This window comes from Lissotriton vulgaris, chromosome 1_2, assembly GCF_964263255.1.
Source record: "Lissotriton vulgaris chromosome 1_2, aLisVul1.2, whole genome shotgun sequence".
NCBI classification, from domain to species: Eukaryota; Metazoa; Chordata; class Amphibia; order Caudata; family Salamandridae; genus Lissotriton; species Lissotriton vulgaris.
This window is the reverse complement of record NC_141686.1, coordinates 76,607,913-76,634,692: the sequence shown is the minus strand read 5'-3', so window position 1 is coordinate 76,634,692 and position 26,780 is coordinate 76,607,913. Positions and strand designations below refer to the sequence as shown.

The 26,780-nt window shown below is 46.5% G+C and overlaps 1 protein-coding gene across 3 annotated transcripts in view; it reads left to right on the top strand.

Annotated features, from left to right (window-relative positions):
* KDM5A (lysine demethylase 5A) overlaps nt 1-26,780 on the top strand; it is a 937,903-nt gene that overhangs the window by 188,579 nt on the left and 722,544 nt on the right. For all 3 annotated transcript variants that reach the window (XR_015307532.1, XM_086952835.1, XM_086952834.1), the window contains one exon: nt 26,007-26,169. Coding sequence is in view for 2 of the 3 variants with exons in the window: in XM_086952835.1 (XP_086808961.1) it covers nt 26,007-26,169 (163 nt within the window). In the remaining variant the exon portion in view is untranslated. The remainder of the gene's footprint in view (nt 1-26,006; nt 26,170-26,780) is intronic.

Genomic DNA, 26,780 nt, shown 5'->3' with positions numbered 1-26,780 from the left:
AGCAAGTAGTTTTGCAGCGTGAATCTTTCTGGATTCACTATGCTGTGCATATTCCGCGGTCTTGTGGTTGGGTCCGGATTCGTAGTCTTTTCTTTGTTTTTTTTTTTTTTTTGTAGCCCTTGTGGGCGTCGGCGTCACACCTCCTCGGGTGCATTTCCGGTGACGTCGGCATGCTTCCTGCGGAAGCTCCCACTCTTGGGCGCCATCTTCAGATTCTTTTTTCTGCGGTCGGGTCTGGATCGTTCCCGTTGGGCTCCAGACATTTTTGGAGAAAGTACTGAAAAGAGTGGAAGTTGGAGGAGATATTGGAAGAAGACGACTAAGGAAGACTTCACAGAACATTGACGAGGAGAAAAGAAGGTGAAAACCTCGAACTTCGACGATCGTCGACGTCCACGCGGTCAGGGAGGCCTGAACGCACGAGGATGGACGACACGCCGTTCAAGTTCTGCCTGAACTGCAGACACAAGTACGCGCAGAAGGACCAGCACCCGGTTTGTAACCTTTGCCTACCGGTAGAACACAGAAGCGAGGACTGCAACGCCTGCGCCGTCTTCGCCCAGAAGACCCTCCGTGTGAGGAAGAGACAGAGGGTAGCACACGCCACCCTCGAAGGAAAATCCCCGACGCCATCGCTGTACGAGCTGGGGATGTCCTCGGAGGAGGAGGACAAAGCTGCCGCCGAAGACGACAGCTACACGGTCGTAGAGACCGATTACAAGAAGACGCCTGATAAGGTAGGAGACTCGACGTCCCACAAGAGCACGAGAGACTCTGAGTCTCGAAAGTACGAGGCCAAGAACCCGAAGGCGCCGACGCAGCGACATCTGCCGTCCGCGACCACAAGCAGGCCCAGCGGATCCTCGGAGAAGGAGTCCCTGGCGCCGAAAGCTGTTGACCAGCAGAAAGCGTCGAAGATCGTCGCCGAAAGGGACCGATCGACGTCGAGGGAGAAAGACCCTAAAGCCTCGGCAGCGTCCAAGGACCCGAAAGCCAGTTCGACGTCCAAGCCGTCGACGCCGAAAATCTCGCGGCCGAACCAGGCGACGAAGAGAGGGGCCGAACGTTTCGAAGCCGAAAATTTGGCCGAGATGGAAAGGAAGAGACGTCAGCTAGGAGACGAAATGGCAAGCCTCTTGCAGCGGAGAAAAGATGTCGCCGCCGAGATGAGTGCCTTCACGATTCCACACAAGACCAAGCATGCCGTGCTAGATCTGGTCGAGGAGGAAGAAGAACATGTCGACGACCGTGTGCCTAGCGACGAGATGGTCGACGACCAGGAAGGTGAAGAGAATCCATACGAGGATTACAGCTATGAGGACGATGAGGGCAATAGGTTGGACGCCGAGTCGGCCACCTCTGACCCACGCGAGGAGGATTACCTAGACGTCAACACCGAGAGCCCGGAAGAGGCGGTCGACTCATACCCCTCGAGACCCTCGCCGCCGGACGACATCGGGGCATACAACTCGGCGATACAATCTGCCGCAACTGCATTCAAGCTAAAGCTCGACGAGGAAAAGCAGAAAGCAGACTTCCTGCTGGAGACATTGCTCCCAACACAAACAAGAAGCCAGTTCCTGCCAATGCTCGAGAGCGTCTTGGCTCAGGGAAAGGAAGCGTTCAAAGAGCCCGCAACATGCAAGGCGGTAACTCCCAGAACAGAGAAAAAATACAAACACTCCTCGAAGGACCCGGCCTACATTCGAGGCGAGGTCTTCGCCAACTCCATTATCACGGCCACAGCTAGGAAGAGGGCGAGCGTATCCACTACCTCGGGCCCACCACCGGATAAGGAGAGCAAGAGGATGGATCTGGTGGGGAGAAGGATCGAGCGAAATGCCGCGACCCACTGGCGCATGGCTAATTCCAACGCCCTGTTAAACAGGCACATGTATCAGATCATGGAGGGGCTGGGACAGTTGGTGAAGGACCTACCCCAGGATGCCAGGCAGAAGGCCGAAAAATTGATCGAAGAAGGGAAGAACGCGTGCAAATTCTTGCCTTAAGACGGCCCTGGACGGGGCAGACACCGCCAGCAGGCTCATGATGATGGGTGTCACGGAAAGGAGGCACGCCTGGCTCAGGATCTCAGGGTTCAAACCCGAGGTACAACACAGTATCCTGAACACACCGTTCAACGGCGAAACGCTTTTCGGAGCAACAGTTGACGAGAAACTATGCCAACTCAAAAAAGATAACGAGACGGCAAGATCCATGGGGGCATTGCAGTTTAGAGGCAACAGGAGAGGCACCCCGGCACGGAGGCCCGGCGGGAGAGGTGGAAACCAGCCAGGTACATCGCACCAGGCCTTCCAGCAGACGCACCAGGCAGACTCGCAGCCTCAGCAAGGTCACCAGAAGCAGTCCTGGCAGTACCAGCCAAGAGGTCAGTCCTTTCGAGGGAGGAATGGACGTGGCCAGAATAGAAGAGGGGGGCAGCAGCCCACCTCGAAGTGACTTCAGAGACCTCCGGGTGCCCGACCACAGAAAAGATCCCAGGGGGCACCACGTACGAAGGGGTCAGGACAATCTAAACACCTACGACCACATGACACCAGTGGGAGGAAGTGGGAGGAAGATTAAAGTTCTATCTCCAAGAATGGAGAGAAATCACATCAGACAAATGGATCCTAAACATCATCCAATTCGGATACTGCTTGGAGTTGGAGAGAAAGCCAACAAACAGAAAACCAAGGGGAAAGCCACCAGCAAGAGAACAGCTGGCGAGGCTTCAGGAAGAAGTGCAAGAACTTCTACAAAAACAGGCCATTAAAAGAGTTCCCTTCAGGGAAAGGAACAATGGAATATACTCAACGTACTTCCTAGTACCAAAGGTCGACGACAAGATGAGACCCATCCTAGACCTAAGGTTCCTCAACAAATTCATAAGAACACAAAAGTTCAAAATGACCTCCCTGCAGGAGGTGCTGCCACAATTGCAGGTCGGGGACTTCATGGTCACGATAGACCTCAAGGACGCCTACTTACACATACCGATGAACGAGAAGCACAAGCATATGCTCAGGTTCGCAATCGGAGGGGGCCACTATCAGTTCACAATGCTGGCCTTCGGACTGAAATCAGCACCGCGGCAGTCGCAGCGCACTTACGAAGACAAGGGATACACGTATACCCTTACCTGGACGACTGGCTGGTGAAAGCAAACTCGTACCAGAAGTGCAAGCAGCATGCACATACAGTGACGAGCACGCTCATAAACCTGGGGTTCTCCGTCCATTGGAAGAAATCATCAATGGAGCCGGAGCAAGTGAAGATCTTCCTGGGGGCAGAGATCAACACTTTACAGGGCAAAGTGTTCCCCAGCGAGAAGAGAGCAAGGGCACTGGTCAAGGAAGCTCGCCTCTACCGGAAGGGACAAGCTCGGACAGTGAGGACTGCGAGCAAGATCATGGGGATGATGGCATCGTGCATCCACCTAGTGCCGAATGTGCGGCTCCACATGAGACCCATGCAAGAATGGCTCCAGGAACAATGGTCACAGGCTTCTGGCAGTTGGGAGGATCTTGTGGTGGTGACGCACGCAGTGCAGAAGGAGATGACATGGTGTACCTTGGAGAACTTAACAAGGGGACTGCCTCTAACACTCCCAACCCCGACAGTGACCATCACCACGGACGCATCCCTGAAGGGATGGGGCGCTCACATGCAGGAACTCAAAGTGAGGGGTCTTTGGACGCCAGCAGATGCGACGAAGCACATCAATTACCTCGAATTGAAGACAATCTTGCTTGCACTGAAAGCCTTCCAGACAAGACTGTACAGGCAAAGGGTGTTGCTACAGACAGACAACACCACGGCGATGTTCTACATCAACAAACAGGGTGGAACACAGTCGACAACGCTTTCGACGCTGGCGCAGGAGATATGGAGGTGGGCCATCCCTCTCCAGATAGACCTGCTAGCCATACACCTACCAGGGAAGGAGAACATTCAGGCAGACTGGCTGAGCAGACAGACCTCGGCATCCCACGAGTGGGAGCTCAATGCTCAGGAGACGAGGAGGCTGTTCAACAGGTGGGGAACGCCATCAGTGGACCTGTTTGCAACACGCCAGAATGCGAAATGCCGAAACTTCGCATCCAGACAACACGAAGAAGGGTCCCTTGGGAATGCCCTATGGATAGATTGGTCCGGGAAATTTGCGTACGCTTTTCCCCCGATACCACTGATACACAGAATACTGAGCAAGTGCAGAACGAGCACCATGACCCTGATACTGGTCGCGCCACAGTGGGCGAGGCAGACATTGTACTCGCAGATCATGGAGATGGCGCAGTGTGCACCCCACAGATTCGGCAGAAGAAAAGACCTGCTCTCCATGCAGAACGGAGAAGTGCTGCACCCAGAACCGGAGAGCATGAGCCTAGTAGCATGGCTCCTGAGGACATAGAGTTCGCACATTTGAGACTGCCAGAGAGCACCCTCAGGGTCCTTCGGGAGGCACGAAGGCCCAGCACAAGGAAGTGCTATGTCGCAAAGTGGAAAAGATTCACGATGTGGTGCAGGAGGGAGAGACTCCACAATAAAATGAGAAAGGACTCCACGGTACTGAAGTACCTGACACCCTTACTGGAGAAAAACCTCAGCTCGTCCTCCTTAAGAGTTCACCTGGCGGCTATAGTGGCATACACAAGGGGTGAGATGGGCAGAAGCTTCTTCACATCACAAGTTGTAAAGAGGTTCCTGGAAGGAGCAAAAAGGATTGCACCACCCAAGCGGGTGCCACCACCGGCATGGAACCTAAACGTGGTCCTGACGGAACTCATGAAGGAGCCCTTCGAGCCGCTTCACAAGGCCTCCTTGAAGATGCTAAGTATGAAAACTGCTTTCCTGGTTGCTATTACGTCCTTACGCAGAGTGAGCGAGCTGCAAGCGCTAACGCTACAGGAGCCCTACTTACAAATACACAATGACAGGGTGGTGATGAGGACTGACCCACACTTCATGCCGAAGGTGGTGTCCAAGTTCCATATGAACCAGTCCATACAGATTCCAAGTTTTTTCCAAAAACCCACCACTAGCGCAGAGCGAGCTCTGCACACCCTGGACGCCAGAAGGGCGGTCATGCATTACATTCAAAGGACAAAAGGACACAGGAAAACGAAACAGTTCTTTGTGTCGTTCGCCAACAGTTACATGGGCAAGGCAGTGACTAAGACCACTATTGCACGATGGATCGCGCAAACAATCCAGCTCTGCCACAAAAGGGCCGGAGAAGAACTGGCAGAGGGGGCACGCGCCCACTCCACTAGAAAAAAGGGGGCTACAATAGCCTTCCTGGCCAATACACCCATACAAGACATATGCCTGGCGGCAACATGGGCTTCTTCGGTGCACACATTCACGAAGCACTATTGCGTGGATGTTCAGATGAACAAAGAAGCACAAGTCGGACAAAGGGTGCTCCAGCATATATTCAGAAACCAGAGCTCATCTTCCACCCAGCCGCCACGGAAATGAGAAACCGCTACGAAATCTATGCACAGCATAGTGAATCCAGAAAGATTCACACTGCAAAACGAATAGTTTCTTACCTGTCGGTGTAGTTTTGCAGCTTGAAGATCTTTCTGGATTCACTTGCGAACCCACCCACCTCCGCCAGAAAGATGAGGCTGGAGAGAGAAGAGGTGGTCAAAAAAAAAAAAAAGAAAAGGAAGATAGGAGGAGAAGAAGTAAGAGAATATAAGGACAAGTGGTAAAGAAATTATCACCTGATTAGAACATTGCCATTGCTTCGGAAAAGAAAGAAACACGGAAAAAAGAATCCGAAGATGGCGCCCAAGAGTGGGAGCTTCCGCAGGAAGCATGCCGACGTCACCGGAAATGCACCCGAAGAGGTGTGACGCCGACGCCCACAAAGGCTACAAAAAAAAAAAAAAAAAAAACAAAGAAAAGACTACGAATCCGGACCCCACCACAAGACCGCGGAATATGCACAGCATAGTGTATCCAGAAAGATCTTCAAGCTGCAAAACTACACCGACAGGTAAGAAACTATTCGTTTCTTTTACAGACAGAAGTACAAAGACTCAAGTGATACATACACTGAGTCATCAACGTGATGGCGTTCACGTTGCAGAGAATTCATTGGCTGACGAAGCTGCAATCACTCATTCAATAACGAAAATAGACAGCGACATAATTCAAGCTGTCACTGCTTCAGTAAAAAACAGTGGTAAAACACTCCCGAAAGGCTTTCCAGTAAAGTACTCATATAAAACTGATGCAAACAACGTTCCTTTTGGTCAAATCCCTGGAGTGGGGGATAGGGCAAATCCAAACATGGAACGTAGGTTAGGACTAATCTTAGCAGCGCACGAAGGTCTCACCTCTGCACATGCAGATGTTTCTGTTACCGTATCTTTATTAAAACCGAGATATTGGTGGCCGCGCATGAGGAAACAGACTAGAAACTATGTTCTAGAATGTGAAATATGCCAAAAAATGAAAGTATCAACAGTGAAACGTCCTGCGCAGAAGCCCCTTCTGATCTCAGGTAAACCATTAGCTTGTGTTTTCCTGAACCACTGAGGTCCCTTACAAAGGGACGGTAACTATAAATATATCATTGTCGCAGTAGATTCCTGCACAAGATTTGGATGTGGCCCCAGCGCTCGGCTGACGCCAGAACTGTTATAAAAGATTTGCGAGTCTTTATCGGCACATTCGCAATTGGCACTCTACATTCTGACCAGGGTCCTGCGTTTAGCTCTCGGGCTTACAAGGAGGCCATGGCCAGCTTGGGCTTTGCATTGCGGTACTCTAGTCATACCCAGGAGTGGAATACCTCAATCGACTCAGCGCCACACAAAAAAAATAAAGAGTAGAAGGAGCTATAGCCTTAGTAGGACCCCCTTTCTACACAAAGTCTTCACAAAGATAAAAACTAAAGCTTGACTGTTTGCAACAAAGCCCAGTGTGTACACAAGACCGATAATATAACTAAAATTTTAGTTTAGTACTAAGAACAGTTAATTAGAGAAATCACCACCTGATCAAAGTCTTAAGTCTTACAGTTTTAGGATGGGGTGTCAGAGGGTGGCCCAGCCTCGTCCTGCCCCGGACTGTCACAGACTGTCCCATCCTTGTCCCGGGCTTCTCCTGGCGCCGCCCGCGCGCGTCCCGCGGGGCGGGAGGCTTTCCTCTCTCTTCAAGCGCCTCCGGGGGCGTCTTTCACGTCACTGGTGCACCGGGGCAGCTGAGAGCTGTAGTTCTCCCGCTGCTGGTGGATCCGGCGGTAAGAACCGCAGCCGTTGCCCTCACGGCGCATGTGTTGCTGGAGCAGATGCTGTTGCCCTCATGGCGGTCAGGGGGAAGATTAGGAGCCGTTCCCCTCACGGCGTGCTAACGGTGAGTGACTAGGTGCCCCAGAGCGCGTTCAGCGCTCCTCTCACTTCAAGCGCCTCCGGGTGAGTGACTTGGTGCCCCCCTATTGAATTTCCTTTTTTCAATATTGTAAAAGTTTTAAATAACCATGCACAATTAAGTTACTGTCTTGGCCTAGCTAAGATAAAAGATTTAAACCCGTCTATACCAAAGCCTATGCCCGATAGAAATAACACTACAGATGAGGGGTTGGACGTGTCCCATATTTTACACCAAAACAGAACTAATCCTGATTGGAAAAAATGGTTGATCTGGCCCACAGACACTAATAACTGTCACAATAGATTCCTGAACAAAACATAGGGTTCTAACAGAAGAGGACAGACCGAAGATATTCCCAGAGACAACATCCAGGGATAATAACTACATACAGTGTAGGAAAACTATGCCTCGAATGGCTACAGAAATCCACACTACCTGAAATTAAGCAAAACTTGACTTTACTTAAAGAAAGTGCTGACTTGCGAGATTTCTTATTGGGACCTCGCAAACAGCGTCAAAAACCTTTTATATACGCCGGTATATATGCTGCTTACAACGAAGCTTGGAAAGTAACGCAAATTGAAACTGCTGAAAAAATATGAGAAATTGATCGTATTCATTTGGAAAAATCACTGTCTGTAGTGGACAATGGGTTAACGACTCTGTCCTCCAGAATGTATTCTTTGGACAGCATTGTATCATCTGCTATTGATATAATAGAACAGGATATGCTAATTTTACAACATGGCCAGTCCCAATTACGTTCTATTGTACAGTTAGGCTGAACGTTACAAAATCTGCATTCAGGCTTCGTGCCTTGGCGTCTAATCAACACAACGTCATTATTTTCTATCTTTATCCTTACTGATAAACAAATCCCTTTGGCACAAAAAGGAGCAGACTATACAGTGCTGAGCATTGAAAAAATAGAAAGATTACCATTAACAGTGTCCGAGAAACCTGTCATTGAATGGATAATACATGGTACCATAACAATACCAATAACGAGATTCCAGTTTCAATACTACCTATACCAGCGGGCCTGTATGAAAGGTTGGGTAAAGGATATATCAAGGTGACCTGGAATTTACCTTATACACATATATGTTGGAGTGGGAGTAACAAAGAAGTATTTCTTAGTGGAAAAAATTGTGAAAAATCACGAAGTGGTACACTTCTGTGTCAAGAAATTAATTTACATGAAGCCTGTGAGGGTTCATCTAATGATCTTTCTTGCCACTTGCACAGCACTCCAGCATCACAAATAGAACCTGTTTTCTGGCAGCTTTTCAACGATAGCTACGTTATATTAAGTGACCACAGCTGTTGTGGCATGTTGCCAGGAACGCCCTATCTCGTCAGTGTTACATCCAGGGTCACTTGTTGTATGCAAGTATTGTATCCAAACAGCAAGCCAGACAAGGAAGCAACAATTTGGCCTTCTTTGAATATCTCTTCTATTCGAATTGATACATTAAGCAGAATGAAAGCCATTCTTTTACAAAAAACAGTGCCTTTGACCTCATCTAAAGAAATGTATGATCTGCAAGTTGCAAGGACCTCGGCAGAGATACATACATTATTATCAACAAACTGCCCCGTACATTTCGTAGAAATGTTAGGTAAAATTTTAAACGTGTCAGATGCCAGTGGCATCGCACATGTATTTAAGACACTTTTTTCAGGACTCTTAGCACCCTTTGAAGCAGTCTTGTTTTTTCCGAATTTCATGCACTCTGTGTTCGGCGGCCTGCCTCTCATTTTGGGACTCTTAGAAGGAATTCTATTCCTTCTGCTCCGATATGGCAAGTCCAGTCACTAGCGATACCCAGTTTACCATGGAACAAGCGATTAGGGCACTGCGGTACCGAAATAGGATAACACAGGTTCTCTGCTTGGCTCGTCTAAGAGATCTGAATACCACATGGTTTTTATCATTCAGGCCAATCTGGCAAGATTGCATCTTACCTGTTCTACGATGCCTGCTCTGCGGAGAAGAATGCGTGTTAGACATCTGTCTCTCACTTCCATCAGCAGTACCTATGGATGTCGATACTTTACTTGGTTTGGTAACGGCTCATGCAACGTGTTGTCCCCAGCGGCTACCAATTCTGATGACGGCATTCGTTGAGACTTCACCATTACGATTAGGTGGCGGTGAGGTACGAGATGAAAGCGGCACACAGGTACAACCTTCTGTGAACATTGCTGATCCAGATAACGCTGACGGTAATGTATCTCACATATGCACTATTTCCACTTTTTCGGAAATGGCCCAACTTTAACCTACTGTGGTAGGCAAATTCTTTGCCAGCCTATCTGAGTTCATGTATTCTCCTACCAACGAGAATAAATCTTGAGAAACAAGCACACAGCGTTCCCTGAAATTTAATTTCGGCCTTCAGTTTTGATAAACAGAACTTCTTAAAATTTGGAACTATTTTTTGCTAGAACGAATTTATTTTTTCTCAATACCAAAATATTTTCCCCTTTTTTTGGCACAGAGTAATCTGCTTTATATAGAACTATTCTTAGAGAACAAGATTTCTATTTTTTGATACCAATATTTTGAAAATAGCCTCTAGCACATGTACAATATTATATAAATCTGTGATGAAATGGTCTCGACCTTCTCTTCTGTATTAAGAGCCATTTCATAAATGTAATTTTCGTGAATCATTCAGCCAGCATTTCACATGTAAAAACTATATGCATTATTTGAATGATACCACTGCTTTGAAAACGTACAGTGCAATACTCCTTTTTCGTGTACAAACCATTTCAAATGCATTTTATGTATTTTTGGGGTGGGATTGTAAACACATGCTTAGAAATGTTATAACTGCTTAGTATTTAGTAAAGATGGACATTCTACGTGTAGTGGGTGTTGTAACGTATCTAGTGCTCCAGTGTAAATTTCCCGATTCATGCCCTTATATAGATATAACTTATCATATCCTTATATAGGCATACGAATCATAACCATATTTAGACACAGCCAATGCAGTCAAATGCGGCATGGCTACTTCCACTAAGCTCCCAGAGTACAACGAGTTCTTAAAGACAACCAGCCTTCAGCAGCCCGGGAAATCCCCCTGCTTCAGTATTGATTTGTCCCAGAACTCCTGGACTGTGTAAAGAACTTCGAGTTCTTAGTGACATTATTATGTCCACCCTTACATCAAACTCTGCACCTTCCAGGTGTAAATAATCCCACATCTACCCTAGCAAAACACACAGTGGTTTTGGAGCAGATCGACTAACTACTTGCCCGACGCCCTGCTGTATGCGAGTGCCGAAGGAAGCCGACCCTCCCTGCTGACTCACTGAGAGAGACTCTGTCTTTTCTCCTGCCGAGAAATCCAGCTCCAGTGTTTCCCTGCTACCCTTGCGGGTTACAGGGAGATCGAGTCCTGAGAGAGAGATACAAGACCTCCTTCATTCTATAACCAAGGTATGGAGCTGATTAGACCCCTAGAGAATTCTTGGATAGATTCTTGGCAAAAACTATTTAACTCAAGCTACACCTTACTTACTTCTTCCCTTGTACTTGACTTAGGTTAGGTACACTGGGGTAGGCGTATTTTAGATGCACCAGTTGAGTACTTTTAGTCATTATTTATCATTGTATGTATTTTATCTATTTTAAGTAACATATGGCTTAGAAACCATATTATGCTTTTGCAGTATTATTTCATAATACTCCTTTTACTGTACGCACTTTACTTCATAGCAAGTATTACGATTGTAGCAATTTACGTCTCCTGCATGAGAAAGCAGACTGCTCAATAAATAACCTTTTTATTGAAAACGCCCGTCTCTCTATTACTCTGCACTTCTGATGAAACGAAGCATGCACGATTGACTGAGTGAAATAGCCATCTATTGTTTCCACGACTCAGGAGATATATTCCTTATTTCAGGGGGAACAAAGTTGTCATGTTATATGGTTGTCAGAAGCTAATCCCTTCTTGTGTATTCGAGAAAGTTTCTAGTGACCTCTGAACTAGCTGGCACACACACAATTAAGTCTAACATATTCAATAGAGACCCAGTCGACCTAAGTCCTACGTCTAAACTATTGTTTTTGTTATTCCAATGCGCAGAGCCTATTGGGAATATAGGAACTACACTACAGGAGATGAAGAGGGAGACAGGGAGAGAGAGAGAGAGGGAGAGAGAGAGAGGGAGACAGAGGGTGACAGAGGGAGGTAGGAAGAGAGAGGGAGACAGACAGGGCAGACAGAGGGAGGGAGAAAGAGGGAGGGAGACAGAGAGAGTCAGAGACAGAGGGAGTCAGAGACAGAGGGAGTCAGAGACAGAGGGAGTCAGAGACAGAGGGAGTCAGAGACAGAGGGAGTCAGAGACAGAGGGAGTCAGAGGGAGTCAGAGAGGCGAGAGACAGAGGGCGAGAGACAGAGGTAGACAGAGGGAGGAGGGCAACAGAGGGAGCGAGACAGATGGAGACAGAGGGAGGTAGACAGAGTGAGGGAGACAGAGAGAGAGAGGAAGACAGGCGGAGTGAGGCAGAGGGAGACAGAGGAAGACAGACAGAGGGAGTGAGGAAGAGCGAGAGGGAGGGAGAAAGAGAGGGAGGGAGAAAGAGAGGGAGGGAGAGAGAGAGAGGGGGAGAGAGAGAGAGAGAGAGAGGGAGGGAGAGATAGAGAGCGAGAGATGTGTGTATGCCGGGTCTGATGGCTCAGTGGACGAAGGCTCCGCTGCAGAGGCCTGTGTTCAACCTAATGGTCTCAAATGTGCTCGAAAATGCACCATTTGCCCTCTTTTAATTCAAAATAATCTTCCCGTGTGAGAAAAGCCCCCCCCCCCCCCCCCCTCCCCCCGAACCCCCAATTATGTGGTTCGGACTCGCTCGCTACACTGCCTTACTGTGACCCAAAATGATGCATCTCCAAAAAGTGTGTCACCAACATGAAAAGTTTGGAAAGCTTTAGGGGATACCAGTAGTCTGGTCAGGAAAGTGATAGTGTCCTTTGTATTCACACTTTTGTCAAAAGGTTCACCACGCTCGTTAACCTAATCATTCCCGCTTTGTCACTAGTCTTTTGCTTTCTTCTTTTTGCTACACCTTGCACTTCATGTGTGAGAAGTTAGCCTGGCATATGATGTCCACTATTCTAGTGGGCACCTTGCGCCAGTCTAAACGACCCTTATTGATGGTGGTTGTAAAGTCAATCTAATGGACAAGCTATCCTAGTGGTAGCATGGACCAGCAGTCTTAGGCTAAAGCTTCAGACAGCATTTAAAGCAAGCTGTTTTACCAATTATAATCCCTTGAGTACCAAATGAAAGAACACCACTCAAGGTATATATCAAATATATATGTATTTATTTCTAACACAACCCCTCTGAACTCTTTATGAGGTCAGAGATCGAAGTACATCGCAAGTTACTCATTAAGCATACTATAAGTTGCACCAATACAGTTCTGCCCTAGGGGCCTCACAAACCATATACTGAGTAAGTGGTATAAGAACCACTTCAGGAATAGTGAATAGGCCTAGGGCCTAGGGAATCGCTGGGGCTACACTAGACAACCAAAGGTTAGGAAGTAGGAGACCCACGGGAGACGTGTGCAGTGTCTAAACACAGTTGCGAGTTACCATTGACTTATAATGGAGAACGAAGAAGTTACAAAGTTACTGATTAAGGACACTTCTAGATGGACTACGGTAAAACCCCTTTAAACGTGGACACTTCGAGAGTGAACACCCACGGGAGCACCTGAGTACTCAAGATACCTCACCCAGGAAAGCCGGGTGCGTAGGTGTCTTTTCGTGTCAGGTTTCGTCTGTTTTCTGTGGAGATCTGCAAAGAAGTGCTGGAGGTGACCAGAGGTAAAGTGTCCGGGTGGATCCAAGGGTGGATCGGAGATGAGAAGAACCTGAAAGCAGATGGGACAGAGTCTGTGTCACTAGCCAGTGACCAGGAAGGAACCAGGTGATGTAGAGTTGATTCAGGTGAAGAGGTGAAGCGTGTCTCTGCAGCCACGAGGACCAGGAGGCGTCTATGACGACCAGGAGCTGGATTTTAGCTGTCCCACGAAGGATCTAGTTGACTGCGGTGTCCGTATCCGGACTGGACCCAACAAGCCTTGGTAACCGCAATCCATGCAGGAAGTGAAGATTGGCTTTGAGTCAGACCAGCAAGGTCTGGGGAGCTTCTCCTTTGGAGGGAAGCTGGAGCAAGCCTGGAGTAAACCAGGCCAGCAGTGTAAATTCAAACAAAAGTCTTCAGGGGGCTAACTTGCTAACGGGCTAGCAACCGGGAAGACACGCCGAGCTGAAATGCAGGAGCAGGCCCCACGCGGCTCTCGTGGAGTGTGGAGGGCTGAGCTTTGGTGCAAATGGCGCTCGGGCCTGGGGCTTCTCAAACCCCAATGCACAACTGCGAGGGTGCCTCGGTAGTTGCACTGTTAGCAAAATGCAGGATGTCCAGGGTGTCCGGTCCCACGTCTCTCGTGTCCGCCACGGGTCTCAGCTTTGCTGTGAATGTGGGTCGGAGTCAGAGAAGTCTGAGAGTCCAGTTCCTGTGTCGCTGAGTCTTTGGGATCCGGCGGGAGCGTCGACAAAGCAGACCGGCAAGTTACTGGTGGTGCCTGTTTGCACAGCGTGGTCACTCCTTGACCACAAGGGAGATGTCTTAAGTCTTCTAGTCGATATAGAACGTCGAAGGTCCAAGAGTTTGTATCAAAGCTTCTTCCAGGATTAACTAAAGTCCCATGACACGGCTCCTATCTTTATACTGATTTTAGGGGCTGGATTACCTGCTAGGTCCCTCCTATGGGTGGACCTGAGAAGGGGGTGGTTACACCCCTTTCCCTTTGTCCAGTTTCGCGCCAGAGCTGGCTGGAGTGCCCCAGCAACTGGTTTGAAGTGGGCTATGCATGGAACAACTTGTGTGCCCCAGGCAGTGTCTGAAAAGCATCTTTCAATTCAACCCAACCTGCCCCAATTAGCATTAACCGCGAGGATTATAATACACTTAAGAGTATATGGTATGGCTATATCATAGAACAGCTATAAGGAGATGGTTCCGAAAGCTGCAGAAGGCTCAGCTCATGCTAGAGCACCCACTCACATAAAACCAAGCACTCTGCCTTCGGGATTGATTGTCAAGGCCTGCCATAGGAGTGACTTATAGGTATATATGTGTCTATATATAAGGGTAGATATAGGTATACTATATGTAAGTAAGGGGTGATTACACCACCTTACCCAAGCTGAGTGATCAGCCTGTGGTGTCAGTTTGGATGGCCAGCCAGGGGTGGCATAATACATGCTGCAGCCCCTGGTAGGCCTTGTATGCACCTATGCCCTGTGTACCTATGGTACACTATACAGGGGCTCACAAATTTGACCCGTATCCCAATCAGGTATGTATCTAAACTACATGGAGTCCATTTTATAGGGAGAGCAGATAGCCTGGGGCCCTGAATAGCAGGATCCCAGGCCAACTAAGTCAAAAACCAGCTAAACACTAGGCAAAAAGTTGGTGTAACCATATAATCGGATATCCACATTCCTACATCATGCACCTTGGTTAAGTTTTAACTCCATTTATCCAGTATTGGGGTATCTTTCATAGATTCATATGCTTAGAATCATCCCCGCGGATGAGGTGGGAGTCTCGCGGTACAATAAAACATATACATTACAGTCATAATAACATCACATTATAGGCTACAGTAGATAGCAAGTCACAACATTAGCCTATCTTAGTCCTTTTGTAAAAAGAACCAAACTTGGAAACCAACCAACCAATCGGGCAGCAGCACCCTCTTAGAACCTTCCACACAGAGAGGCAAACGCTCAGATTTTCTACCGCACCTGGTGTGTTAGAGAGTCTCCCTGAGCTCTGCTCAGTTTTTCCTTACTTTTACCTCTTTGTTAGAGAAAATGTCTGATTCTTCTAAGAAAAGCTTGTTCCTGGCCTGTTCTTCATGTGGGAAGAAGAGATTTCACTTTGAAGAGCCACTTAGAGAATGTATCTACTGCTTTTACTCAGCACACAAGGTCAAGAGTTGCAGGATCTGTAGAACCTTTCCTGCCAAGACCTTGAAGGATCAAGAAGGATGTCTTTTGGTATGGCTGGAGAAGGTAAAGGCTTCGTCTGAGGTGGTATCTGGAGATGAAGGCAGAGTGAGTCCTCAAGCTTCCACTCCTCTGGCCAAGAAGAGGGATAGGTCTGGAGATCCACCAGAAAAACAGAGTAAGACCCTGAAGAAATCTCATTCTGAGATTGGTCACTCTTCCTCAAAAAAAGACATGTCTTCTTTCTCTTCTGAGGTGAAATCTGGAGAAAAGGTAAAGATTTGTTATGTTATGTTATTGCGTCTTATATAGCGCGCAGCTGCCCCAGCAAAGGGGCGTCCCAGCGCTTCCAGCTACGAAGTATAACACACAACAAATTTCATCAAAATCTGCCTCAGAATCGCTTCCTGAACCTCCGTCGTTGTCTAAGACTGCTTCGTCGACGAGAAAATCTACTCAGACGGTGAGTGAACCTTCAGCGTCATCGTAGAAAATTCCATGGTCGACGAGAACTCCGTCGACGGCGCCGTCGACGATTATTACATCACCATCGATGATACCGGTCCTGTCGACGCCCACTTCGTCGACGACGATTCACCTTTTGTCGACGAGTACGCCGTTGCCGATGTTACAAGTCCTGCCAACGACACTACAGTCGACGACAATGATTGCACCTTCGGCGACGAGCCCACTGTCGACGACAACAACAACCTTGATGTTGACGACCACATCGTCGACGATGACTTTTCCGTCGACTATGACTTTTCCGTCGACGACATCCATGATTTCAATGTCGACGGTGTCATCCATTATGGCAATTTCTACAGATTTGGATTCGCCATCTATGTACATTTCAGCTGCGCTCAATCGTAATTTATAATGGCAATAGCTTAAACTTTTGCAAATAACTTTTTGGAAGATTATGTTTAGTGTTATTTTATTGTGATGAAAATACAAGAACAGAAGTGAAATATTAAAAAAAAATTGTGACATTTGTAATAAAGTTTGAAACATTCAGAGAACATATTTGAATTAGTTGTTCTTGAATGGTTGCACAGATGGATGCTGTGGTGGCTCTGAATGATGTTGTGGCGGCGACGATTGATGCTGTGACGTTCAGTGATGCTCTGGTAGCGCATAGTGATGTTGTGGTGCCCCTGAGTGATGCTGTGGTGATGAGATGGATAGTGAGGGCGATAGATAGAGGGAGGGCGAAAGATAGATAGAGGGAGGGCGAGAGATAGAGGCAGGGCAAGAGGGCGAGGGATGGAGTGTGGGCGAGGGATGGAGTGTGGGCGAGGGATGGAGTGTGGGCGAGGGATGGAGTGTGGGCGAGGGATGGAGTGTGGGCGAGGGATGGAGTGTGGGCGAGGGATGGAGTGTGGGCGAGGGATGGAGTGTGGGCGAGGGATGGAGTGTGGGCGAGGGATGGAGTGTGGGCGAGGGATGGAGTGTGGGCGAGGGATGGAGTGTGGGCGAGGGATGGAGTGTGGGCGAGGGATGGAGTGTGGGCGAGGGATGGAGTGTGGGCGCTGGGCGCTGAGTGGTGGTGCTGGAGTGGTGCTGGAGTGGTGCTGAGTGATGCCGTGGTTGTGCTGAGAGATGCCGTGGTTGTGCTGAGAGATGCCGTGGTGGTGCTGAGAGATGCCGTGGTGGTGCTGAGAGATGCCGTGGTGGTGCTGGAGTGGTGCTGGAGTGGCGCTGAGTGATGCCGTGGTGGTGCTGAGTGATAATGTGGAAGGGAAGGGAAGAAAGAAAGAACGAAAGAAAGAAGGAAGAAGGGAGGAAAGAAAGAACGAAAGAAAGAAGGAAGAAGGGAGGAAAGAAAGAAAGAAAGGAATGAAAGGGAGGGAGTAACGGAAGGAAGGAATGGAAGAAAGAAAAGGAAGACAAGAAAGGATGGAAAGGAAGGAAGGGAAGGAAGGAATGGAAGAAAGAAAAGGAAGAAAAGAAAGGATTGAAATGAAGGAAGGAAAAGGAAGGAAAGAAAAGCAGGAAAGAAAGGATAAAAGGAAAGAAAGAAAGGATTCTAATTGCAAGTGTCAACATGAACAGGCTTGTTTTGAAGATGTAGTCCCCAAATTTGAGATTCCAGGACAGAGAGGGGCTGTGAAGGACGGAGGCGACAGGCAGAGGCCACGGGGACATCAAAGGAAAGGTGGGAGGGGAAAAAAATGCATTCGCGAGCGAGAAAAGCCATAAACATCAGGGGGGTTGGGAAGCAGATTGCCTCCAAGCTTTCAAGCCTTTGTGAGGCCAAGCGCGTGCCTGGGGAAGGAACGTTGAGTGCTGGCCAGAGAGCACGACCGGCAAGAAAGAGGACAATGTGGAGCAATGGGCAGGAGAAGAGAAGGGTGTGAGAGAGATCCACGTGGAGAGATCAAAGTGGGGCGCTGCTTAGGGATGGGGTGAGGACTCGGAGAAAACAATGTGGAGTAGTGGGTGGGGGAGCATCTAAGGATAGAACGGGGAGGGGGGAGGAGCAGAGAAGTACCTCAGGAAAACAGCCCAAAACAATATGCACACTCATGCAGTGTTGCACAAGAAAATAAAATAAAAAGACTTCCCGAAAAGTTTAAGAATAGAAAGAGCCTATCAGAGAGGTGGTGAACAGGGTAAGCTTCATAGGAGGGACAAAGACATGCTAATGGACTAAAATAAAGGTAGCAAATACTAACCCAGCAAATATAAAGCAAGCAAATGTGAGTCACAAACCACAAAGCCAATGGTAACCAATGAGAGGAATGTATACTGCCTAAGCTTTCAGCATGTCCCCAAATAGGGAGGAGGGTTGGGGAAAGGTGCATCTGTGCTGCTGCCTGCCCTGCTGCGGCCATGATTTATTTATCTCATCCAGGCCAGGTGGTCGCTGGCGCTGCAGTAATAAAGCAAACAACATGATGGTTTTTCACTGCAGATCAGTTAAAATAGCGGGTATTGGGCAAATTACTCAGGAATGTTGTGATTCACAAAATGGCGAAAAGGTGGTGGTTTCTGGTTATTGCGGACTCCTGCAGGGACTGCAGAACCCACGGGGTTGCACTTTCAGGGATCTGTCTACCATTTGCAGTTCCTTGCTGTTAACACCCCCCTCCTTCAGCGATCTATCCCGCTGAATAAATCCATTGGCAAGACGAGATTAAATCTGTTAGCTTTCTTCCTGTTGTATGCTAGTCACATACGCTGCCAGCGGCGGAAACTCTTATAAAACAAGTTATAACTCAAAGAACTCCCTTTCTTGACTTTATGTGAAGGGCTAAAACTAATGCGCATGAGGAACGAACTGGCATGCAGGTGATGGCGGCGCAGGGGGGCACCTCTCCTTGTGAGAGAAAAAGGGGTTTGTTAATTGCTGGATGATAAGCTGGATCACGCGATAGCGGCTTGAAGTCAAATCAAAGTCAGAAGGTTGAAAGAGCGCCTCTGCTGGTGTTGTTTCCCCTCTCTTCACACGCGACGCTGCTGTGCTGCCAGAAGCTAAGGCTGCAGCTGGGGGCTGCGGGGGAGAGGGGGGGGGCGCTGTCACTGGAGAGAGGGGTGAACAGAGAATGGGAGAGTGTAGCAGAGGGAACGTCGATGAGGGAAGGGGGCAGTCAGGTGACTAGCGGAAAGGGGCAGTGTTACTGTTACCAAGGAGAGTGTGACAGGGGCCAGGGTGGAAAGGGGTGACCGGCGGGATGGAGAGTGTGCCAAGGACTATTGGACAGAGAGCGCCGTAGTGGAGAAGAAAACGAGTTATTGAGAAAGATAAACTGAGAAGGAAAAGGAGAGAGAGAGAGAAAGAGGGGAGGGCAGAAGGTAGTGGGAGTGTTACAAAGGTGAGAGAGAGAAAGAAAGAGAGAGAGCCCGTGGCAGAGGAGGAGACAGAGGGTATCGGAAACAAATGAGGATGTATGGGACAGGTGGGGAGGAGAGAGTGTGAGAGTGAATACTGGAGAGATAGTCCAGCAGTGGAGGTGAGAAGTAACTGGTAGTGGTATGTAGTCACAGGGCTAAGAGAGTGTAACAGAAGAGGAAGCTTCAGTGGAGTGACAGAGGAAGGAGGTGACAGGAAAAGAGGGGCGGGGAAAGGACGCCGTGAAAACACGGAAACAAAATCCGCTCACAGTCACAGCAACAGTAAACTGCAATTATAACATGAACCAGTCATTTTTATGGCAGTGTTTGGCATTCTAAATGAGATACCTATGGACTTTCACAGGATGAAGTGTCCCAAAGTGTAGACTGAACATATTCATAACAATAAAAGTAATCTCTGGGGTGATTAAATGTGTGCAAGGTTAATAAAAAAAAGGATGGCGGTGATTACAATGCCTTTGAATTCCTTGAAAGAGACAGAGTCCGAATACTTTAAAGATAAATTCAATCATCATCTGAAACCTTAGATGTAAAATGCAGAACGGAAAGCTTAAAGATGTTAATTGGTGTCTACATGTGCTGGGGGGAGGAGAAATGCGAGTCATGGCCTGGCGGCCGTGAAAAGTGAAGTGAATAATTAGGGAAGGAGACATGGCAGAGGCCGCCGAGCGCACGCTGGGGGAAGCTTCAGATGCATGTGGGAGGGAGGCTGGTGGCATGTGGACGCGCATTTCATGTGCACTGCCTGAAATCCGATCTGCCCGATGGTTTAGCTCTGAGCTCTGGTTTACTCACTATACTGTCGTCCTATTATTCCTTGAGGAATTAATAGGACGAGCCCTAAAAAGGGACACAATACTGCTAGGTCGTTGGGTACCTTGCAGGATAGAAAAACTCCTTTTCGAGGAGCAAGGGGCAGAGGCTCATACACCTTTCGTGGAGGTTACCAGAAGTACCATCAACAGGGTGGTCAAGGTCGTTAAGGATAACAGCAACAACAATCCTATAGAAATCGCCTCGGCGGCCGCTTATAGGCAACAAGGCAGGAAACGTCAATCTCAGGGCAGAGATTCTGCCAGGAAACAGTGACAATCTCATTGCTCCTGCACCAGATATGCCACAAGTAAGCGAAATATCGAGGCTTTCCCAATATCTCGAAAATTGGAGAAAAATCACCACAGACAAGTGGGTATTGGATATAATAATATTTGGTCACACACTGAAATTTACCAAATTTCCCCCTCCCCATCCACCTCTGAAGAAAAACCCATCGCATCTTGCTCTACTCAGAAAGGAGGTGAAAGCTATGTTGTCAAAGGGAGAGATAGAAAGGGTACCACGCTCCCAAACGGGAAAGGGATTCTTTTCTCGCTTTTTTCTGATAAAGAAAAAATCTGGGGATTGGAGGTCAATCCTGGATTTGAGAATGCTAAACAAATATCTTCAGAAAAAATCCTTTCGCATGGTAACACTCTAGGAAATCCTCCACCTTCTAGATCATGCGGACTTCATGACAACATTAGATCTTCAGGATGCATATTTTCACATCCCGATTCATCCCAAACATCGAAAGTTCCTAAGATTTACTGTGGCAGGTGCACATTTCCAATTCAAGGTTCTCCCATTTGGCCTAAGCTCAGCTCCGAGAGTCTTCACAAAATTTCTAACTTCGGTAGCAGCTCATCTCAGGCTGCAAAGCATCCAATTATTCCCATATCTGGATGACTGGCTGATAAAGGCTCCATCCTTTCGTCAGGCTTCTCACGCAACAGCAAAATGCCTGCACCATTTTCATACTCTAGGCCTCTCTCTAAACGTCCAGAAGTCAAGCCTCTACCCTTCCCAAGTAATTATATTTTTGGGAGCAAAACTGGACACTCTTCAAGACAAAGCATACTTGTCCAAAGAAAGAATAACTTGCCTTGTCTCTCTGGCATCAAATCTCCTAAAAAGAAAGTTCGCTTCAGTGAGACTAATCAAATCTTTTCTGGGGATGTTGTTATCAGCCATTCTGCTAGTTCCACATGTGCGGCTGAAGATGACACCAATTCAAGAGGAGCTGGACAATCAGTGGCTCCAGACCTCGGGTTCGTTCGAAGACCTAGGTCAAGTAACTCCAGTTATGAAAGAAACTCTTACTTAGTAGAGGTGTTCCAGAAATGTCTCAGTAGGGCTCAGTTTTCAGCCTCCGAATCCGGACTTCATACACACTACTGATGCCTCCCTAGAAGGTTGGGGTGCTCCTCTTCATGATCTCAGCATAAGAGGAAGATGGTCTACAGCAATGGCAAAGATGCACATCAACTTTTTAGAAATTCGAGCCATTTTCCTGGCTCTGCAGTCTTTTCTGCCAAGACTCCAGGGTTCTACAGTTCTCATCAGAACTGACAATACCACTTGAACGCATTATTTAAAAGCAAGGGGGTACTAGATCTCACATTCTGTCCCAAGAAGCTCAAAACATCTGGAAATAGCTTCTCTTGCACAATATTGGAATCCAGATTCAACATCTTCCAGCAGGACAACAAAATCCTGCAACGAATGGGAACTGAATCAAATGATTCTGGAGAATGTCTTTCAGAAGTGGGGCAAGCCGAAGCTGGATCTCTTTGCCTCCAAAAACAATCGGAAGTGCCTATTATTCGCGAGTTGGGAACCGGAGAAGGGCTCCTGGGAAAACGCCTTTATAATGAGGTGGACGGGAATTTTTGCCTAAGCATTCCCTCCGTTTCCCCTGATACCTAGACTTCTGCGCAAGATCAAAAGGGAACCATGCTTCATGATTCTAATTGCACCAAAATGGCCACGTCAGCACTGGTTCACAGAACTTCTCCTTCTCTCCAAGTGCATGCCATTCCGTCTTCCAGTACTACCGAATCTGTTGTCAATGAGCAAAGGACAGATTCCCCATCCTTGTCCAGCTCAGCTGCAGCTCCATGCTGGGTTTCTGGATTCACAGACTTCAAGGATGTAGACTTACCTCAAGACTGCAGAGATATTTTGAATAGAGCAAGAGCCCCTTCTACATTTATTACGGACCTATGCCTTAAAATGGAAGAGATTTTGTTACTGGTGCAGTAACAACAACTTACACCCCCTGGAATGTTCTCCTGATAAGGTTCTGCCTTATCTATTGTCATTATCTAAGTCTGGTCTCATGTTTGCTTCTGTTAAATTGCACCTTGTTGCGATTTCTACATACAGACGATCTTCAGGAGCGCCATCACTTTGTTCCAATCGTCTCATTAAGCAGTTCCTGAAGGGCCTTTTCAGATCTTTTCCACCTATCAGAGCTCCTCCTCCGGAATGGAGACTCAATCTGGTGCTACAACAATTGATGAAACATCCATTTGAACCCATTCATAAAGCAGATTTAAAATATCTTTCATGGAAGACAGCTCTTCTCTTGGCACTCACTTCTTCCAGACGAGTGAGTGAAATACAAGCATTCACTATAAGACAACCATATTTGAAATTCGCCAATGATTATGTTCTTTTAAGGAATGATCCCACGTTCATACCTAAGGTTCCTACTTCATTTCATCTCAACGAACCTGTGGTATTGTGGAGTTTCTTTCCTAATTCGCCTTCCTCAGCGGAAAAGACTTTACATTCTTTGTATGTCAAAAGATTCTTGAAGTTCTACATATCTCGAACTGTATCCATCAGAAAATCTGACAAATTATTTCTTTCTTATGGTGGTAACAAGCCAGGATCAGCAGTGCCAAAAGCTACTATCTCAAGGTGGATTGCATCCACAATTCACTTCTGTCATTCCAAGGTTGGCCATCCGTTGTCAAATAAGCCTAAAGCTCATTCTACCAGGGCAGTGTCCTCATCTATGGCACGGTTTGCTGGTGTGTCTTTGGATAAGATTTGCCGTGCTGCAACCTGGAAAAGTGTGCACACTTTCACTCTGCATTATTGCCTGGATCTGGCAACAGAAGCTGTCAGCAGTTGGAAAAGCAGTACTACGAAACATTTTTAGATAAGGTAAGCCTTGTTATGGGAATATATTGTTTCTGCTATTGTACAGCTCTTTATTACTCTTAACCAAAAGTTGTGTATATGTATGGCTTACTAGTTATTTCAGTGCAGATATGCCTGCTTGATGTGGTGTATTTTGGATTTTCTTATGATACCCACCATCCTCTATGCATCTATGTATTATTTACTGCTAGCTACTCTGATTCTAAGCATGTGAATCTGTGAAAGATACCCCAAAACTGGATAAGAAAACAAGTTACTTACCTGTAACTTCAGTTATGCAGTATTGGTATTTTTCATAGATTCACATGGGGCCCACCCTCCTCCCTGGAGATGCTTACCTTATCATTATGGCATACTAACTGTCACTTGTGCATTGAGAATCTGAGGGCTTTCCTCTCTGTGGGGAAGGTTGTAAGAGGGTGCTGCTGTCTTATTGGTTGGTTTCAAAGTTTGGTTCTTTTTACAAAAAGACTAAGATAGGCTAATCTGTGATTTTATTATGACTGTAATGTATATATTTTATTGTACTGCGAGACTCCCACCTCTTCGGCGGGGATGATTCTAAGCATGTGAATCTATGAAAGATACCAATACTGGATAACTGAAGTTACTGGTCAGTAACCTGTTTTCTTATGCTTTCATCCGCTGTGTGGAACAGTCTTAACATGGAGTAAATGCTCCATATGCACTACAAGGAAGAGTCAAACCACATCTTCTCGCTCGAAAGACCTCTTCAAACCTAAACAACTTGCACACTTCCTAACCCAACCCTGTATGTCAGGACTATGCTAAACATGTGAATGTGCAGCCTTGTATGCTACTAACAGATGTTTACTGGGTAAGTAGCATTTCCTCACCACCAATGTCACTGCCCGCACTGCTGTGGAATTTCAATCTAGTGTGAGAGCAAATCACGAAACCCCACCTTTTGAGCATATGCTTAAAATAGGAGTCTCTTAAGATGGATTGTACAAATTGTTCAAACTTGCTTAAAATTACAAAATAAAATTAAACTTTGAAGCAACTGTTGTGAACCATTTTAGGACACAATTGTAAATTTCCCGATTCATTCCCTTACATAGGTATAAATCACTGTGCCCTTATTTAGGCATAAGAATCATAACCATATATAGTCTTAGCTCATGCAGTCCAAATACGGCAGGGCTACTTCCACTAGTTCCGAAAATCTACAACGATTTCTTGGAAAACTCGGTTTCAGCAGCTAGGAACTTCCCCTTACTCAAGAAGAGACTTGTCCAAGAACTCATGGAGTTTTCAAAGAACAGAGTCTTTAATGACATTATTATGTCCACCTTTACGTCAAACTCGGCAACTTCAAGGTATAAATATGCCCACACTTGCCTTAGCCAACACACGGTGGTTTGGAGCAGTTCGACTATCTACTTGCCCGACGCATCCTGCTACAGCAAGTGCCGAAGGAAGCCGACCCTCCAGCAGAAGCACTGAGAGAGACGCTGTCTTTTCTCCTGCCGAGAAATCCAGCTCCAGTGTTTCCAGGCTACCCTTGCGGGTTGCTGGAAAATAGAGTCCTGAGCCTGACCTTCTTCATTCCAAACTAAGGTACGGAACTGATTAGACCCTAAGAGAAATCTTAGACAGATTCTTGGCAAAAGAATACTACATTTATGCTACACCTCACTTACCTCTTCCCTCGTACTAAGCTTAGGTTAGGTACACCGGGGTAGGCGTATTTTAGAAGCACCAGATGAGTACTTTTAGCCTCTGTTATTTATGTATGTATCTATCTATGGTTTAGGAACCATACAATGCTCTCACAGTATTATTTTATTCTACTCTTTATACTGTGTGCATCATATTTTACAACCAGTTTTCAGGATTTTAGCAGTTCATTTCTTATGCTTGAGAAAGAAGACTGTTCAATAAAACCTTTTTATTGAAAACGCTCTTTTCTCTATTTCTCTGCACCTCTGGTGAAACAAAGCATGCACGATTGACAGTGAAATATCTATCTATTGTTTCCATGACTCTGATGATCAGTTTTATCTTGGGCAAACAAAGTTGTCATGTTTATGCGGTTGTCAGAAACTAATCCCTTCTTGTGAATACAAGAAAGTTTCTAGTGACCTCTGGGCTAGCTGGCACTCACAATTAAGTCTAATATATTCGATAGAGACCTAGTAGACCTCAGTCCTATGTCTAAGCTATAGGATATATTATTCCAATGCGCAGAGCCTATTGGGAATATAGGAACTACACTACACAACTATCTATTTGAACACCAGTATCCTTTTGTATGTTTCTTGGATTTGTTTCAGAATTAGACCAGTATTACTCACCATCATTTGTGATGAATATTTGCATTGCTAAACAGAATGTATTCTTCATTTATAAAATCTGTAGTCTACCTTACAAATAAACAATTATCTTGTGGCCTACAAGCACCCGTAACTAAATGCTAGCCATTCAACTTTATACATGCAGTTGTTTTCACATTAGACTCTGCTTCCTATCATCTTTCAGTGTAAAAACTGCATCTACAGGAACATAAGTGGCATTTTAGCTTTTTGAGCAATTGTCTGAATGTATGTGAAAGATCAGCATTGTAGTAGGCTAAAAGTACAGTGTCTATATTAAACCTATTTAGTTATACACATTTTCTTTATATTGCTGCTGCTCATCTTTGTTTCTATGTGATTCTTATCTTTGTTTTCTGATTTTGTTTAACCTTCTTAGGGGGGAACCGAAGACATGGTATGGTGTTCCCTCTCATGCGGCTGAGCAGCTGGAGGCAGTAATGAGGGAACTAGCACCAGAGCTCTTTGTGTCACAGCCTGACCTCCTACATCAGTTGGTAACCATCATGAACCCTAATGTGCTTATGGAGCATGGCGTACCAGTAAGTATTGAGGATTTAGCCCTCACATTTTAAATTATTCTCCGTTCCTGTGTTTATAATAAATGATTTGGGTAAAAGGAGTCTGTTGCCCTCCCTTGCTTTTTTCTCTTTTGGGTATTTCTTCTTTGATATGACCAATCTGAACATTTCAATGTAATACAAAATTGCAAGGCTACATGATTGTATCCCTTTGTTACAGGAAGGTGATCTTATGGTGTCCATTGACCTAAAAACTGTTTATTGCATGTGCCCATGAACAACCATTTTCTGTGCTTTAGGGGATGTGGAAAGCATTGCCAATTGACTTTACTGCCAGAAATCCCTGTAAATCATGTTTAAATGTGGTGTAAGGCACTTCTCCTGAGCAGTGGAAGTAATGCAATCATTTCGTTTTTTCTCTCCATTTTGTAACAAGCTGGCTCTGTATATGATATTGCCACTACATGGTATTGCGGTGCACAGAGTCCAGGGGTTCCCCAAAATTGTACACTGCTCCTTGTAAATCCCAAAGTGCTCTATCTGAAAGAAACAAGTTAGGCATATATTCCTTACCTTAGAATAATCCCTAGGCATCAGACTGGATCCGTAAAGTTTTTTCATCAGCAGTACCC